The sequence below is a fragment of the Diaporthe citri genome (assembly GCF_014595645.1).
Source record: "Diaporthe citri strain NFHF-8-4 chromosome Unknown scaffold_2, whole genome shotgun sequence".
In the NCBI taxonomy this organism is placed as follows: domain Eukaryota; kingdom Fungi; phylum Ascomycota; class Sordariomycetes; order Diaporthales; family Diaporthaceae; genus Diaporthe; species Diaporthe citri.
Window position 1 is genome coordinate 5,530,317 of NW_025064847.1, and position 17,972 is coordinate 5,548,288.

At 48.4% G+C, this 17,972-nt stretch overlaps 5 protein-coding genes across 5 annotated transcripts; 3 read left to right on the forward strand and 2 right to left on the reverse strand.

Annotated features, from left to right (window-relative positions):
- Positions 1 to 4,753: 4,753 nt before the first annotated feature.
- On the forward strand, positions 4,754 to 5,686 carry INS49_007078 (uncharacterized protein; the record flags this gene model as incomplete). The annotated part of the gene is made up of 1 exon (XM_043167843.1): positions 4,754 to 5,686. One exon carries the CDS (start codon positions 4,754 to 4,756, stop codon positions 5,684 to 5,686), a length of 933 nt encoding a protein of 310 aa, XP_043028987.1.
- A 1,080-nt stretch (positions 5,687 to 6,766) lies between these two features.
- Positions 6,767 to 7,141, forward strand: INS49_007079 (uncharacterized protein; the record flags this gene model as incomplete). Its single annotated transcript, XM_043167844.1, has 2 exons — positions 6,767 to 6,924; positions 6,997 to 7,141. 2 exons carry the CDS (start codon positions 6,767 to 6,769, stop codon positions 7,139 to 7,141), a joined length of 303 nt encoding a protein of 100 aa, XP_043028988.1.
- Positions 7,142 to 7,312: 171 nt separating this feature from the next.
- On the reverse strand, positions 7,313 to 9,631 carry INS49_007080 (uncharacterized protein; the record flags this gene model as incomplete). Its single annotated transcript, XM_043167845.1, has 5 exons — positions 7,313 to 7,431; positions 7,528 to 8,440; positions 8,614 to 8,773; positions 8,861 to 9,308; positions 9,448 to 9,631. 5 exons carry the CDS (start codon positions 9,629 to 9,631, stop codon positions 7,313 to 7,315), a joined length of 1,824 nt encoding a protein of 607 aa, XP_043028989.1.
- Positions 9,632 to 13,626: 3,995 nt separating this feature from the next.
- On the forward strand, positions 13,627 to 15,473 carry INS49_007081 (uncharacterized protein; the record flags this gene model as incomplete). Its single annotated transcript, XM_043167846.1, has 5 exons — positions 13,627 to 13,766; positions 13,815 to 13,858; positions 13,928 to 14,382; positions 14,450 to 14,812; positions 14,886 to 15,473. The coding sequence occupies 5 exons, from the start codon at positions 13,627 to 13,629 to the stop codon at positions 15,471 to 15,473; spliced, it is 1,590 nt and encodes a 529-aa protein (XP_043028990.1).
- Positions 15,474 to 16,515: 1,042 nt separating this feature from the next.
- INS49_007082 (uncharacterized protein) lies at positions 16,516 to 17,559 on the reverse strand (the record flags this gene model as incomplete). Its single annotated transcript, XM_043167847.1, has 1 exon — positions 16,516 to 17,559. The coding sequence occupies one exon, from the start codon at positions 17,557 to 17,559 to the stop codon at positions 16,516 to 16,518; it is 1,044 nt and encodes a 347-aa protein (XP_043028991.1).
- Between the last annotated feature and the right edge of the window lie 413 nt (positions 17,560 to 17,972).

The window sequence follows — 17,972 nt, forward strand, 5'->3', positions numbered from 1 at the left end:
TAGTTAAAATAAGAGGTATATATAAAAAATACATTAATTGCAAATTAGCTTAATGCTTAATTAATACACTTATAATTAAACTTATAACCTCTTTATTATATATTTAATTTAATTATAATTATTTTAATTAACTAATAAGCTAAATTAATAATTAATGTATTTCGTTGGAAAGCAATAGCCTTATAAATAAAAAAAGATATAAGTTAATACTTATAATAAAGTAGTTAAATAAGGGGTTAACATTAATATAAAATAATTAAGTTAAATTAGCTTTAATTTAAATAAAAAATATATTAGCTAATTATTAAATGTTAAGGTTATTTATAAGTTATAATTATATTTTATAAAATTACCTTATTAAGTATTAATAATGTAAAAAGGTAATGAATAAATATTATTAAGTAATAAAAAAAAGTTTAATAATAATAACCTTTTTAATAATTTAAAGTAATAAAATTAAACTTATAACCTTTTAATTATATAATATATTTAATTATCATTACTTTAAAGCATTAAAAGCTCTTTATTATTAAATAAAAAGTAATAAAAAGAGTAGTTTATATAGCTAGGGAAGGTGTAAGTTAAAGTGGGTATAATATATATATATATTAACTTTAAATTGCTATAATATTATTAAAAAAAATTATAAATATAATATAATTTTTATATTAAATAATTTAACTTTTTATCTTTTTATTTATAATATTATTATTATAATTAATATAAAATTTATAAAGGAAATTAATATTTTATATTAAGGTATAATAAGTATAAGTAAGTTGGATTAATTTATAAAACTTATTATATTATAAGTATTAATATTAACTTTATTACTTTTTACTTATTATTATTATAATAATAAAAATAATACTTAAAATACCTTTTTATATATAATAAATAAGCTATAATTAATTACTTTTAATAGCAATATTATTTTTATAGCCCTTAATTGCCCTTAAGAGTGTTGGCAAGCTTAATATGCCCTCCTTTAATATATTGCATTTTTATATAAAGTCCTTTATATATTAATAAAAAAAGCTTTTTAAGTTTTCCTTAAATTAATAATTAATAAATTACTTATTTAATTACGTTAAAAGGTTTTTAAATATGCTTAAGTTTGTATTTTAAAGCTTTATAATTAAGCAATTTATTTCTTGCTTTTCTTAATAATGCTGCGCTTTTTAATAATATATATATTAAAAAAAGTTATTTAGCAGTTTATTATCCTTAAGGCTATTAAGCATTATTAAGAATAATAAAAATATTAATAAATAATGTAATAAAGGCGGTATAACTCTTATTATTAATATTTTAATAAAAGAAAGGGCTATAGGTAATATATATGCATGTTTAGCTGCTTATAATATTAATGGCAGTAAAGTTAACTATTAGGGCGTTAAATGGCTATTAAGGGCATTTATAAGTATTAATATAAGCTAATTATTATCGCCATTGCTTTTATTAATATTAATAATATTCCTGCTGCTTATACCACCTCTTCTTAGCTTGGGCATATTGGCTTTATTTGGGTGCCTTAATATGGTTAAGAGAATATTATTGTTTGGCTTAAGGGTTGAAAGGACGTTAAATACTTTAGCTTAGCTACCTTGCTTTTAATTAATTAAGCAAAATAATGCTTAATTATATATACTTTTAAGGATATGGTTTAAAAAAGCCCTTTTTTACTTCTTTTTAATTAAATTAGCTTATTTAAGTAGGTTCTTATATATAAGGGGTAAATATATCTTATCCCCTTTAATAAAGCATTATAATATTAATTTTAACTCCCTTTTATAATTAAGATAATGTTCTTTATTATAATACTTTAGCTATTAATTTAATTAAGTAAATAGCTTGGTTTTAGCATTTCTTTAAATAGTAATAGCCTTTTACATAATGCTGGTTTTTATGGATTTCGCTAAGAGATTTAATTAATTGCTTAGCTAAGAGATATTACTAATCTTAGCATTAAACCGCTTGGTTTAAAATAAGTTATTTTCTTTTGCTTTTGCAGCAATAATATTTTTAATTTTATAAAACTAAATATTAATAAAGCCCTTAAAGGTTAATAATGGCGTAATTAAACTTTATTAACGCCTTAAAACAATATAAAGAGTAAGAAATATTTAAAAGAAATATATAATAATTAAAGTATATATTACCTTATTTTTAATTTATTTTATAAGGTTATATATTAATGTTTAAATAATCTTAATATTTATATTTATTGCTTATTAATTAAAATATAAGAGTTTTAATATATTGCCTTTCTTTAATTATATTATTATGGTAAGGAATTTATGCTTTACTTAATAACCTTTAAGGTTATTAAAGACTTGCTTTTTAAACTCCTTAAGCTACTTATTAAGCTAATTAATAAAAAGATCGCTAAATTTATTATATTGCCCTTTTAAATATTTTATTAAGGGGATAGGTGGAATGATACCTTTAAATTAATTAGCTAAGTTAATTAGGAAGAAGGAAAATATAACTTTAATATTTATTTATAACTTAATCTTAATATCTTTATTAAAAAAGCTGTTAATAGCAGCCTTTTTAACGATTTCTTAAATATTATTATTCTTAATAATAAAGGGGTTAGCAAAGAGGTTAATAAAAAGGTTCTTATTATTATAAGGTAAGAAATTTAATTCCTTTTTACTATCTTTAATAAAGCTGCTTTTTAATGGTAGTAATAATAATAATAGCTTTAAGAGTATTTTCTTTAATAGTAGTAGCTTTCTCTTTATTAATGGCTTTTAGGCAAGTTTTATTAATAATAATGGAAAAGATTTTGCCTTTAGCTTAATAATAATTTAAGTTTTCTTTATAAAAGGATTATTAAATGCCATAAATATAATTTTTCTTCTTTATAAGTGCTATACTTGCTAGCTTTAAGGGATTGCTATTAAAAATAATATAATATTTAAGTTAGGATTATAATTAATGGCAAGGATTATAGTTTAAGGGTTTATAATTATTATATAAAATTAACTTTAAAGCATTAATAATAATAGCCTTACTTAAAGGCCTTATAATATATAAATACTCTTATTAACTATAATTTATATATAAATAAATAACACTTAGCATTAATTATACTTCCTTAAAGCTTTAATAAGGCATTAATGGCTTTTATAAATCTTAATAATAAGTTAAAGGGTAAGAAATTATATTTAAGGGTAACTACTATATATAGTAATTTATATATAGGCTTTTAGCAGCGATAATAACCTTAGTTAATGCATGAATTAATGATATTAAGGGTATTAATTAACAGCATGATAAGTATATACGACTTTTGGTGTAAGGTGTTATGTGCAGGTCATTAGCGCCAAAATGGAATGTTTAATTGCATATGAGAGTATGGTAGTGTCCACCGCCTTCCCATTTTGTTACATTGGTCGATCTTCCATTGTTCTTGTCAAGTGGTTTTGATCTTCAAGGCAGGCCTATAGTTCACAAAGCTCTCGTGATGAATGGTTAATTTGCTTTCGGAGCATCTAATCGCCGAGGCACCATCTAAGTTACCCAATGTAGGGTCGCACCCGATCTAGCATCAGGGTTGCAGAGCCATGCACGTAAGATTACCTTGCGCCACCACCCGTGTAACGACGGAGTTCAGCTCGCACCCAAGCGCCTGCAGGCCAGGCAGCCACATTGGTGTAGGGTGTCAGCTCAACGGATTATGTCACGGAGTCTTGTTACCGTTTTAGAGCATTCAAGTAGTCAAAAAGGTTTCCTTGAGTGACTCTCGAGGGTTTTGTCTTTTACACCTAGGAAAACGGGCTCATATGCAATAGCCATGGTGCAATACATGTCCCTAGAGCGGCCGGCCCCGCAAAGGAGCCGTTGCTCGTCATTTTGGTGGTGGCAGGAGCTGGTCAGTATCATAGCCAGTTTCGGCTGCATCGTCGCGGTCATCATTATCCTCAGGATCGTTCAGGACAAGCCAACGGATCAGTGGAACTTCTTCGTAAGCGACTACCAGATCTCACTTGCCTCCCGGCGCTAAGCCATCCCATCTATCATCGCCTGACAACTCACGCTGGTCTCCAGATTAGCCTGAACGCTACCATAGCTGCCTTGATCACCGCGGCAAAGTCGACCGCGATGCTTTCGGTGGCGGCATGCATAAGCCAATGGAAATGGGCTCATTTCCGCTCCAAACGCAGGCGGCTTGCCGATCTCGATATCATAGAGGAAGCATCGCGAGGGCCTCTTGGTTCTGTCCAGATGCTGACCTCAGTCACATGGGGCTTGGGGACCTTGGGTGCCATCGTCACCATCGTGGCATTAGGAATCGACACCTTTGCCCAGCAGGTCATCAGCACAGACACTGTGACTAGGTGGGCTGACGACGGGACGGCATCGTTTGGCCTCGCTCATAGCTACAACGGAAGTGCTCGATCACCACTGGAAAATGCCCCCGGTAGTACTGGTAACTTATGGGAACCTGATCGTTCGTCCACCTTTTCATACTCAGGTTTGTTACACATCTCGTCATAGTCATTGATCACTAACACCGTTCTGCTGTGTTTTAGCTTATACTATTGACAGTTCCATGCAGGGGGCTGTCTTTAAGGCATTTTACGACCTCGAAACACCCGATCTATTCAACTGCACATCAAATTGCACCTGGGATCAACCCCATACATCTCTTGGATTCAGCATGGCTTGTACAAACGTCACCCAAGCAACCTACAGCACCAGAAACTGCACCGCGTATTCCAACGCCACACACGTATGCGACATGACAACCCCGGGCAACGTCTCCTTCAGCACAGGAGAAGCTTTCACTGCGTGGTCAACTGTCCTGATCATTCAAGCTGCGACTCCTTATAACTTTTCGACGACATTTAGCACATTGGACCCCCAGCCAGTCTCGCCCAACTTCATGCGCTTTGCCGTCTTCAGGCAGCCTAGTACCTATAGGAAGGACAGCACAACCGTCGAGGAAACCCTAGAGTGCGACCTGAGCTTCGCCGCCTACACATATTCCAATGCGACATCTGTGGGCAATGACTTTAATTTCGGCAATTTTGAAACGACGCCTCTTGACCCCGGAACCTTTATAGATGTCGGAAGCCAGGGCGCCCAGAGTTATATTCTTTTCAACACAAGCGGCCTGCCAGAGTTCAAGGTCTCGATGTGGGACCTCGGCGCCCTGCTGTATTTCTTTCCATCCGACCATTTCAGCGGCAAGCTGGCCGTCGGCGAAAATCCCGCATTCTACTCTGCCGGTATTACCCCTGGAGTTTGGAGCCCGGGGCGAAACGTGTCGCAAGTGCTCCAGAAAATGGCAGTCGGCATGACGGACCAGCTTCGGTCGACCTATAACGCGAACGCGCACGGTCTGACTGCCAGCTCGGTTGTGCTTGTCCGCGTCCAATGGCCGTGGCTGGCACTCCCCTTCGCTGTTGTCCTGGCAGCAGCAGTGCTACTGCTGGCTGAGATGGTGGAAAGCCGCAGAGGCCGGAACATAAGTCTCTGGAAGTCATCCTCCACGGCGCTCCTCTATCACTCTGTCTCGCCAACACAAGATATTATAAGCACTCAGATCCAGAGCCCAAAGCAGCTGGAGAAGCTGGCCAAGGCCACGCGTGTCAGCTTGGGGATCGACAGGCAATCTTATACTAGTAGCGCCTACTCACCTAGCGGCCTTGCGCCGATCGGCCCAGCGTGATGCAGTTGGACGACGGGAAGCAACGGGCTGGATTGTTCAAGGAAGTCGGCAAAGCTTGAGCCTTTGACGGACGCAGCTCAACCAGGACGGGACGGATAGGAACCGGGCGCAATGTGTGTCTTGACGCCACGCACTAAATCGTCCGGCGGAACAATCCGAGTAATAGCCTGTCCCTCTGAAAAGATACGCCTCTGGGGGAAAGCTATCGGAGCTATCAAAAAAGCTTGTCACGATGAAGAGCGGCCCTACCCGATGCCAACCCCACGTCCTGTCAATGTGAACAGGGGGTCCAACATGAAGGGGTCCTCTCCCTCGGACTTCAACTCCACTCATATTTGAGGTATTCTGAGATTGGCCACCCTTGTGTAATAAATCTTCGGAGCATATACCTCCTACTCCCTAGCCTTCAACGGTCCTAGTCTGAACTCGGCCAAGACCCCGCCCTGTCTTCCCCTCTCCGGGCTCATCAACCTGCAACGAGCGAGCATGGGTTCTAAAGGACAAGTATATTCGCCTGTCGCCCAAGACAAAGAACATTAGCGTCCTCTCGCGACCAATACGCACGACCTCGTTACAGTCGATTCAACTATTTTCTAAGCCGCAAGGGATCGACGGGCGATCAATTGTCCAAAGAGGCTGGAAGCCCTTTACCTCCCTATTCAGCCCTACCCCAGGCCGGGTGTCAGGTGTCATCCAAGACTGGCGGACCTATCACGGGGAGGATGCTGTGGCTCTGGTATATGCCCGAAACAAGGTTCACGAGATCTGATATGTGGGTTATACGAGCCAAGACAGGTTTACATTGAGAGGTCCTTTGTGTCACCTCGCTACCAAGATTTGTGTCGTATCCCAAGGAGGGAAGCCGGCCGACACCCAGACATAGTAAGCAGCCACTGGCGCATGGGCCTCTGGATGAATGTTCAAGAGGTGTGTGTGCATTAGGGACGCATCTACATATTCAGGTATATATGTACGTGTTCTCGGGTTGTATATATCGTGTCTGAGCCCACCCCGGGCGCTCACACAACCTTGTTCTCCCCAAAAACCATCAAGTGAAGACAAGCTGCAACTTGCAAGAAAATGAAGAGTGTCAACGCGGTCGCATACATCACCCTCGCTGCCTCCACAGCAGGCGCACTCCACCTCCCCGTCCCTCCCAGGCCCGTCTGCGCCCTCCCTTGCCCGTCCGACGCCATCTGCATCTCAGACCCCAAGCCCCGTTGCGTCGTACCCAACGGGTAGGCACTGCGGCCCACTCCGTGAACACTTTTCAGTCAAGTACTGGCTGACGCTTTCGTGCTTGCCGTTAGATTCTGTGGTGGCATTGCCGCTTTCACCTGCGAGGCTAAGAATGAGTACTGCGTCGACGACCCCAGGGACGACTGCGACCCAGGATACGGCGGATATGACTGTGGTGGCATCTGTGTTAAGAAGACAAAGGATACCTGCACTTGAGGGTGGCGGGTGTCCTGGTTCATGTTCGAGGCTTGTCATTCTGACAACCGGGTCGGGTCAGGAACACAACACTCCTTATTAATCAACTTCTTGTTCAACATTACTTCTGTTGTAAATTCCGATGTGTGATATACCTGACCCCAATGACATCCAAATACCGGCCTTCCCAATCTACAATCCAGAGACCAGGAAGAAACTCAGGACGAGCCCGGCCACCATGTACACTGCGCCAATGCTCGTGGAATCCGCGAAGGAGCCTCTTCGAATTGTCGATGAAATGGCGCCGGAAGCTAAAAGGTGAATACCTTGTCAGCATCCCATCAAATCATAGCACTATAAGCACCTCACAGTGAAATACGTCGCCGGCAAGAGAACAATGTACTTACTTTGCCCTGTCGTCATCCTCGCCTGCTCCCCAAGCCCGCTCGAGGCGTCCTCAAACCCGTACCACGCCGTGCCGAACCCAAGCTGCGACGCATCCGGCTGCGTGGCATTCGCATACATCGGGAACGCCGCCGTGCTCCCGAGGTTCTCCACGCGTCCCAGCAGAACCTCGATCTGCCGGAACGCAACACCAGCCTGCCACGTCGGGACCATGTGGCCCGTGAGGTCGATGAGCGCCCACGTGAGCCCCCGCTCGCTGTGCCACGTCCCCAGGACGCCCTGGCCGCTCGAGCCCGCGACGTCCGGGTTGGGGTGGTGCGGCGCGAACAGCGGCTCGCGCGGCTCCGACTGGAAGCCCATCTGGCCGCCCCACGTCATGTTCTGGATGCCCAGCAGCGTGCCGTTGGCCAGGAGGACCATGTCCATGGTGCCGTGGGCGATCTGGACGTTCTTGGTGCGGTCGATGACGTTGGGGATCGCGCGGTAGGACGACGGGTCCGAGCTGTCGCCGCCCGCGAAGACGGACTGCTCGGTGCAGATGGCCCAGTTCACGTCCAGGGGCGCGTGGATCGCCTGCTTGACGTCTGTCCGGTTGAAGTAGATCTGGCGGCCTGGGGCGGTGTACGTTACCGAGGTGGGGAAGCCCAGGACGTCGTCTGGGACTGGTAGGATCTGGCCGACTTGGTAGATATTGAAGCCTGGGTTGATGTCAAAGATAGCACTAAAAGCGGCGTCAAAGACATCACACCCGTCTATGTAGTTGGTGCAGTCCGCATTTATTCCCGGCTGTTGACAGACATCGGGTTGCTGTCCTGATGGGGGAAATGTCAGATACTTGTCAGTAAACTCGTCGAAGCCACAGGTCTTGGACGCATTCGCTATGCTGGTGGCAGTGGAGTCGTTGAACGGCATGACCTGCAAGATCAAGATTTGGTTAGCATGTATATGGGGCCTCAGCAGCCCTGCATTGGGTTCGAAGACGCATTATGTGTCCATATCTTGGTCCAGCACAATGGAACTGCAAGCCGCAAGGGAAAGGTCCCGGGCAGAATGATTCATCTTGCGAGGAAAGGCATTTAACAACTCACGTTTCTCCAGTAATCAACGAAGTAGTTCGTAGGCGCAATACCCGCAGATCCACCAGTAATTACTGGGTCGTATATCAGCATGCCGTTGACGTTGAAGTAGTTCGTGTCATTTGCGTCAAGCATGTTGCTGCTGATGAACGGGCAGTATGCCCCGGCATATCTATAAAGCAGTCAGAATATGTTCAACTGCGCCCTTGACGGCCGTTCGAAGTAAGTCGTCTGAATGGGAATGACGCGGGCAACTCACGACTCGCCAGTTACATAGATCTTGTAACCCTGGAGGCCGAAGGCGTCAACGAAATTCTTCCAGAATCCCATGAACTGCTGCGCAACGTCATCCTCGTTCTGAGCCGTCACCGTGCCGGTCGAGAAGCCCGTGCCGATGGGCTGCTCGACCCACACGACGTTGGTGAGCTGGTGCCACGACCACGGGTTGGCGTTGGGCTTGAACGTGCCGCTCTGCCACTGGAACGGCCCGTTCTCCTGGATCATCCCGCTGAGGGACGAACACCCGGGACCTCCGTTGAGCCAGATGATGATCTCCTTGGGCTGGTCTGCCGCAGCGGTGGGGAAGAACCAGAAGAACATCTGGCCGTCGGTGCTGTTTCCGACGGTGCCTACGGGCAGGGTGCCGGCGTAGGACTCGCCCACGTCGAAGTCAACATCGGGAATGCCGGCACCGTCGACGACGAACTCTGCATGTGCGGTCAGCAGTGGTACGATTAAGCAGCTCGTGGGGGTGGGGATGGAGATGGGCCGAGGACACTAGTACAAAAGCCTGCTCGGAAAGCCATGCGGGTTGGTCGACGTGCAGATCTTGGCGATGGTACTCACTCGTGGTGTTGGCATTGAGAAACGGCGAGGTGGGAGTCTGCCGCCTCACAACAGGCGGTACTTCAGCTGATCGTTTCTGGGCGTGCGGCCTGTACCTGAGGAGGGGGTTGAATGTCTCGAAGGCGGTTGCGGCTAGCGCCCCGGGGGCAAAGAGACAAGCCGCGATTGCAGAGCCAAGCTTCATCTTGGCAGGGCCCTTGCAGATCAAGCCGCGTGCGCGAGGTATTAATAGTGTATCACTCGTGCCTGCAGAGGTGCAGTAATGCCTGAACTTGGTGAATGCCGGCCGTCAGAGGTGTTGGGCTGTTGGAGACTTGTCCGACTGAACGATGCTTCTCCTTCAGGTTGGGAGGACGTTGAGATTGATGCAGAGAAACATGAGCCACGACCTGATACAGTCTGCGTAATGACAGGGGCGGGCGCGGTTGAAATCAAATAGAGACGAACCCAAACCTCTGGCGCAGGGAACCATGGCATCCCGTGCTGCTTCCGAGCCCTCCGCATGAAACGGCATGCGCAGCAGGGATCGGTGGGCGGCGGCAGCATTTCTCCTCACACCGGCTGCCCGGGTGCCTGGTCGCCGCCGTTTTTCCCGAGTGAGATTGCAGATCCGTACCTGCTGTTTCTGTGAGATCGACCTCAAGTTGCCCAAGGCCCCGCGCTGCAGGATGCGCCAAACACGTACAGCTTAGCCGAAGAGGGGAGGAGGTTAGGAGTCGTGACGCAGTGGAGGTGGTCAAGTCGCGCAGCGCATCCAGGCACTGGTGCTGCGCGACCCACTAGAAGCGTCCATGATGGATTACCATTGGTTGCTAGGCCATGTAACAAGCTTCTTTGGGCAGGAAGATCCCGTCCAGGCAAGTTACAGTTGAGTTTTGGACAATGACGCGCCCACTTTCACACTCACTTTGGCGCGCAGGTTGAGTGATTGACTCGCGACCGGAGCCCCGTGCGAGCTTATTCCAACAGCATCCAATGATGAGAACTGCGAAGACGGTCGGTCAAGTCCATGCCGAAAATCATACAGTAGCTACTAGTATTGCCGGCGGGTAGGATCGGGGTGTGCAATTACGTGCCCGCACGCCCTCGCATCGCATCGGCTTCTAACCGAGACTTTCCGTGCAGCACCCAGCCTGGCATAGTCTCTATGCATCTGCAGTCTGCTTATGCGCCAGACAGTAGCACACAAACACGCGGGATTGCACATGTAAGTGGCAACTTCTTGCAAGGATTGCATTCTCAGGTCCATTACTTTAGTCGGAACAAACGCCTGGCTTTCAGCGCTTATGGCCATCCTTATCAACGAAGAAGTAGAATGAGATATCCCCCAGGTGTTGGCCCGCCCCTGCATGATACGATTCTGGGGTGTCCCGTCAATGGTCATGCCACCATGTCAAAATCATATAGCAGAAGACCAGATTGATCTTTTTCCGTTGAGAGAGCGATCAATGTCTGTTTTGGGACCCCGCCGTGTGAAGAAACAAAATTCGGGAGCACGGGGTTCAAGCTCAAGTCAAGCCTGTCCTCAAAAGCTTGTTGCAACTCGCCCAAAGCTTTCTCCCAAACGCAACAAATTCTCACTCTCGCAGCGTCAAGCTCGAGGGCTAGGCTATTTTTAAAACTACCCGAATTCCTGCACAGTGAAGACGGTCAAGTCACACATTTGGTGAAAGCTTGAATCAAAGCCTTTATCACGTGCGATTGCGGGCGAGGGGATTGTTGCCACTGAGAGTCTCTGTAGAGATTTCCCTGGGTCTCCTCCATGTATTAAAAATTTCGGTGAGCTCAGACATCAACGTTAAGCGTACCTGTAACGACTGGGTGGATGTGCATTGCTTTTGCTTGGTAGCATGCATATAGCTACTTGTGGACCTGTTTGTCATGGCGCAGTGCAACCTTGCCCACTTACAACTGAAGGTATGCAGATTGATGGTGTTGTGTTGCCTTACACTGAACACACAAGCAAGTTGCCTTACACTGAACACACAAGCAAGTTGCCTTGCAGTTCTCTGTTTCATCAAGAGTGTCTCTTGACTTGTTTGCTTTCAAGTACTGGGCCTCGTCATACTCATACCTAGGTTGGCCATGGCCAGCATTTACCAAGCAAGATGCTGCTCGCCTAGTCCGCTCACGACCTGTGATGAATGACAGTCTTCCAGCATCTTAGATGTCAGGGATCAACGTCACATGGGCCCCACGGGCCCCTCTTGCCAAGCAAATAGCCACTATTTAAAGGCTTCCGCGCAGCGTACGCGCCCTCAGAGATACTTAGACCTTAGGTTCAACTATTGCTTTGGCCCATGGGGGCTATTTGGCCCTATCACTCTACCTGTGCACCTTATTTCTGACATTAGACAGGTAACTAGTATACCTTGTTGACCAGGAGAATATCCATGCCGTAGTATTGCCTTTCATGCATGAACTCGCAATTCGAAAACCTCTTTGAAGGAAAGGAACAAATGACAATCTGGAGAAAACCAGGTCTGCACCGTTGGCCACACAGTCGACTTGTGGTGCCGCATACCCAGCTGTCCCATGATGCAAACCAGGGACTTTCCTGAAAGCGAGATCTGGCCCGCGGGCACTTCTTATTTTCACAAATCTGAATGAATCCGGGTGATATTTGGCCTGCACTCATCGTCCGCTAATGATCCCGGAGTTCGCAAATTACGAAGTCAAGAGAGACGAAATTCCACGGGAATGACTTGACATATATCTTTGCCTGTATCTGGCGCTTGTGCCGGAAACTACCGAACTCGAGCTCGTTTAGCCGGCTCCGAAGCCATTGAGCAAGCATAAAAGCACGTGTCGGACGCGGGCATGGCCGATGCTACCATCGTGAGGCCGACCGAGCCGAAACCCGAGAACTCCGATGAGAGTCTCGGAATGGAAAAAATAGGACGAACACCGAACGTAGCGAGGCCTCGGGAGCGCAAAGCTGCGGATCCGGGCGCATTATACGCCCCGAGACTCAGCCCTGTTGCGGTGAAAGGAACCTCGAAAACCACACGAGCAGAACACGAGCTGAATTGTAAACACTGCGCACGGACCCTCGTTCACGGGAACCACAGTAAACGTCAGGAATAACGTGTTGGAGGCGATTGGATACGTAAATACTGGGCTTTTGTGGACTCGAGCTCCACGCACATGACAGAGGCCTCGTGGATTTAGACTTCCGTGTCAATTTGGTTCTGGAAAAGGAGGTTCCATGGCTGTGGGTATTCACATCTTCTAATCTTGTGCATTAGCGAGGGCTCCAAAACATCCTGAGCCCGTTTATGTATGCCGCCCTATATCCCGAGATCAACTAAATCTCCCGTGGCGGCAGGTGGGTCCTGATGTATCAAGTTTCCTTACCGCTGAAGCTGAAAGCCCCACTGTGCGGCCTCCAAGCCCCCCCTATCACAGCGACCCTGGGTAATACATCTGTCGAATATGATATGATATATACCGGGGTCTCGCACGTGTTGTAATCTTCAACATCTAGATTATCATGTAACTCCCCGAATAGGCATCCCTGTGGCGGTGCGCCCGGTCTCCCCGTTGGGCGATCCCACCTGCCCGTGCCTGGATCTCCATGCCCACATGGGACAACTGCCGGGAGAGCCCCGGACCAATCCGTACCAGACGGCACGCCGAAGATCAATTTCGTTGGAGGCTCCGTGCGCGACTGGGCATGGGCCTCGTCGCGGCGCCCACGAACCCCCGGCGAGGCCATCACGAGCAAGGCGAGACACCGGGCCTGACCCGCCCTGACAATGTCGCCCACGCAAGGTTGGCAGCTGCTCCCTCCTCCTCATAATAATAATAAGGAACGTGGCGTCAGGATGACCGTCCCGGGCGCAAGGGACAGAGATTATCGGTCGCACCGTGTTCGCGTCGCGCTCGAGCTATCGACTGTTGCTAGGACATCAAAAAAGCCTATCTCCCGGTGGTTGCACTCTCGCAGGGGACCGTCAGATGTCGGCAATGCGGCAGCAAATTTGAAATAATTAACTGCTTTTGTCTTATCGGGCAGCATTGCAGCGGTCGTTGTCTTGGTAGCGGCGTCATCTTTCCTTCTTTACCCGGGGCCCTCTTTGGTCCCATCTCTTCCGCACGTTCTGGACTTTCTCACATCACATAGCGTCGTATCTTCCTCTCATTTGTTTTCCTAATAACGAACGACCCAAGATCATCATGATGTTTCCTTTAGAGTTCCACCACGATCTGGACGCTGCCGAAGTCCTTCCCTTGCTTGTCCTTTTCGCGTCCGCCGGCGTTCTCGCGATCGTCGTTTATCGGCTTCATTTCCACCCGCTCTCAAGATACCCCGGCCCGTTTTGGGCCCGCATCACATCATTTCCTTCATACTGGCATACACTCAGACAGGATCGACACATTTGGCTATGGCGTCTTCAAGAGGAGTACGGTAAGTGCCGCTGGAAACCCCGCCTTACGAAACCCCCTCAAGGAGGCGATTGCTGACATGAACCTCCAGGCCCAACTTTTCGATACCGGCCAGATAGCATCCTCGTAAACACCCCCTCGGCATACACCCAGATCTTCGGGCCCAAGGGCAATGTAAAGAAGGGACTGTACTATCAGGTGTGGCCTCGCCACGCAAAGGCCATCACGACATGGAACTCCATCGACTTCGCCGTCCACAGCCACAAGCGGCGCGTGCTGAACCACGCCTTCTCATCCAAGGCGCTGCGCTCTGCCGAGCCGTTCGTGCTCTCCAATGCTGACAGGTGGTGCGAGCTGCTCGACCAGGAGGTCAGCGCGGGCGGTGAATGGTCAGGTTCCGTCAACATGACCGACTGGGTCAACTACCTCGTCTTTGACATCCTGGGCGACCTGTGCTTCGGCAAGTCTTTCGGCATGAAGGAGCCGGACGGGCCTATGAAAGAGGCACCGCACCTGATGGCGGACATGCTGACGCTGTTGAATCCGGTACGTCGTGCTTATGCGCTTCTCCACTCGCAGTCGAGATGTGATGAATGAAACTGACCAATCGCAGATCGCCTTCGCGCCTTTCACTGCACTCTGGGTCTGGCTGAAGCCAAGAGGCCTGGACTCGCTCCTCGCCGTCGCGACGCCTCCGCCCGTGAAGAGATGGGGCGACTTCGTGACCAAGTGCCTCTCGGACCGCACAAAGGCGGAGCAGGAGGCGCAGAGGCGATTGGCTAGCGACCCGGACTTCGAGGTGCGCAAGGACTTCTTCCATTATCTGTTCCACGCGCAGGACCCGCAGACGGGGAGGGGATTCCCCATGGAGGAGCTGTGGGGCGAGGCGGAGTCCCTGATCATTGCTGGCTCGGACACGACGGCCATCGTGCTCACGGCGATGTTCTTCTACCTGGCGCGGAAGCCGGACGTTCAGGTTAGTGCATAGAGCCCACACAGCGGCGGCTGGCTGTAATTTGCCCTCGACTAACCATATCTACCAACATCAGGCCAAACTCGCCGAGGAGATCCTATCCACATTCCACAGCTTCGACGACATAGCAGGAGGGCCAAGCCTCCACGGGTGCAAGTACCTCAAGGCCTTCATCCAGGAGTCCCTCCGCATGGCCCCTCCCGTCGGCGCCGAGCTGGACCGCGAGGTCCTCAAGGGCGGCACGGTCGTCGACGGCGAGTTCGTGCCCGAGGGCGTCAACGTCAGCGTGGGCCACTACTGCCTGAGCTACAACAAGGACATCTTCCCCGAGCCGCTCGAGTTCCGGCCCGAGCGGTGGATCGTGGGGGAGAAGGGGGCGTCGTCGGCCGAGAGCGTGGCGCTGGCCGAGAGCGCGTTCTGCGCGTTCTCGACGGGGTCCAGGGGGTGCCCGGGCAAGAACCTCGCGTGGCTGGAGATGATGATCGTCATGGCGAAGATCGTCCACAGGTTCGAGGTGAGGAGGGACTTTGCGGACAACCTGGGGGGTGGGAGTCCAGAGGGGAGGGTGGGCCGTCGGAATGTGGACCAGTATCAGACGTATGATGCGTTTGTGTCGCTGAGGCAGGGCCCGATGGTGCAGTTTAAGAGAAGGCAGCTGGTATGAAAGCGTGGTTGGGTTTGGTAGTTGGCGTTCGGGGGGGTGAATGGGACGGAGGCAATTGGAACGATATCTCCGAACATAATTGATAGTGAATGAAGGCTGAAAGCCGCCGGACAAATCAAACAGAATCATCCATATGGACTGTCGGTTTCAGGAACAACACAAGGGAAGTCGAGGGCGTATGGTGTAGCGGTAGCACGTGTCGTCTCAGATCGATCCAATGCCGCCTGGAGGCATTAAATCTCTGGACACCCCACATGGGCACACTGATGTGTGTTTGACGAGACCTGGGTTCAATTCCTGGTGCGGTCTCGGCTTCCCTTTTGCTTACCTTTTTTTAGTTGCATGCTGCGTTCATTACTTTGGGTGCACATATCGGTTTCAACAACTATCTACCTGATCGGAAGCAAGTTGATGAACCTTATGGTGGTGCAACGGTAGCACGTGTTGACGTTGATCGTGGAATGATGGTTCTTGCTCCAGGTTTTTTCCCTCTTCTTTTTCTTTTGTATTATTTCCTTCGCTTTCAATCATTCTACCCCTCCATCACCTTCTTACTGAAGGTCAGGCACCATTACTCTGACTACAGCTGCTGTGCTCAGGAGGTGATCAAGTAAACAAACAGTAAACAAACGGTTCCACCTGTGCATCCTAAGATGACTGTGTGCTCCAAGTTGGAACGCATATCCCAATGGCGGCCTCATCGCCAGAAATGAAAACAAAAACTCCTGAAATGCATGACTGCGTTCCATTTTGCAACATCCAGCAACCCCGCTCATAGACCGACCGGCTCGGCTTGGTGTGAACTCAGGTTCAAGCAGACAAGACGGGCATAAGTCGCACGACAAAGTAGACCACCACATACACAATAGTGATTCCAAGATTCCCTGTTGCCGGAAAGCCCCAGTAGGAGCCACTGACAGCAGCCAGAATCCAGTCGGTGTATCTAGGAAGTCATGTGAAAATCAGCCTCAACCCTGACCGTTACAGAAGAGCCCAAGTTCATGCCCTCGTACGGATTGAGTATCAGAGGGCGACGAGAAACTTACAGAGTCACAAAAATGCCAAAAGTCGCGCCGGCCACCACGACGAACTGCTTGGCAGAGTTCAAAACATCCTGGTAGTGATATAAATCCGGTTGCTCGTCCGGCTCGTCCTTGCCAGCTGGCGCAATCAGTCCCTGCGCCTCAATGTCCCGCCCCCGGCCAACTGGGGACGGAGATTCCCGCCGAGCGTCTTGGTCCGCATCGTGTCGACCGGACCGACGACGGTCATCCTGACGAGGGCCAGGGCCGGTTGAGTCCTCGGCTTCTCTCTCGCCGTTCGGTGTGTCTTGGCGGTTCGGAGACCTCCCTGGCGGCTGCTCAGGTGCGAGTCTCTCCTCCACTGGTGCGCACTTGGTCCGCAACTTCCGGATCTCCCACTCCATCCGCCTCTGTGCGCGCTGTCGCACCTCGAGCCATGTGATACCGATGCCGAGGAATATACCTATAAATCCAGCGAGGAATAGGGATATGACCATTATCGGTGTTCTGTTCTTGGCGACTGCACCGTGGCTCTCCTTCAGGAGCATGATGACGCCGGTGAATTCGAGGATGGACCCGATGACCTCTATTATGAGCCATCGGAGAGTGTTATGGTGAGTTATTTGGAGCTGTGATTGGTCATCATCTTCCAACTTTCCTCTGCCCCGGATGTTCCAGGCGATGTGAATCCCCACGGCCGAGGAGGCAAACGTCATGAGGATCTTAGAAGAGGCGATGAGCAGGTAGTACTTGGTCCCAGAGCATCTCTTTATGGTGCCCGCGGTCAAGAGACAAGAGATAATAAGGCCGCTGATGCCAAGTGCCAAGTCCCGTCTTGAATGCTGCAGCGGCTTGCGATAGTTGTACGGACACCTGTTGAAGGAGGAGAGCGCGATGCCGTAGAACATGGCCAGGTGGGCCACGAATCCAAGCAAGCCGTAGGGAAAGGCGTAGCATTTAATCTGCGTGGCGGAGTCGTCGCTCGTCGAGGCGGTACTGTTTGAGAGCCAGTTCCACAGGATGTGGCCAAGCGTGGAGCTGTCAGGGCCGTTGGCCGCGGTCATGGTTTGAAGCGTCCTCGAGCTAACTTGGTGGGTAGATTGTGTACAATATGAACGGTGTTGCCATCGGTGCCATGATTGAGCAATCGGAAACAGTGTCACTCGACACCATTCTCCTGCTCGACGTTATATGTATGTGGTGCTAGACATGTGGGAGGTTGAGGCGCCGTTCGACGGCTTCGCTCGTGTTCTCGCCCGCACTCGAAAACAATAATGAGCCTGGTTCAGGCTTTGTGGGCGAGCTTCAAACCCATTATCCTGATAGACACTCGATCGGATCAATGCCCATTGACGGGCTGATCGGAAGTTTCAAGACTTCGTGGACACATCTCGACACGCATGCGCTTTGTCCACAGGCGTCGCTGGTTGGCACATCGCAAGCTGGCGGCGTTAGGTGCAATGTTGGGATTGTAGTC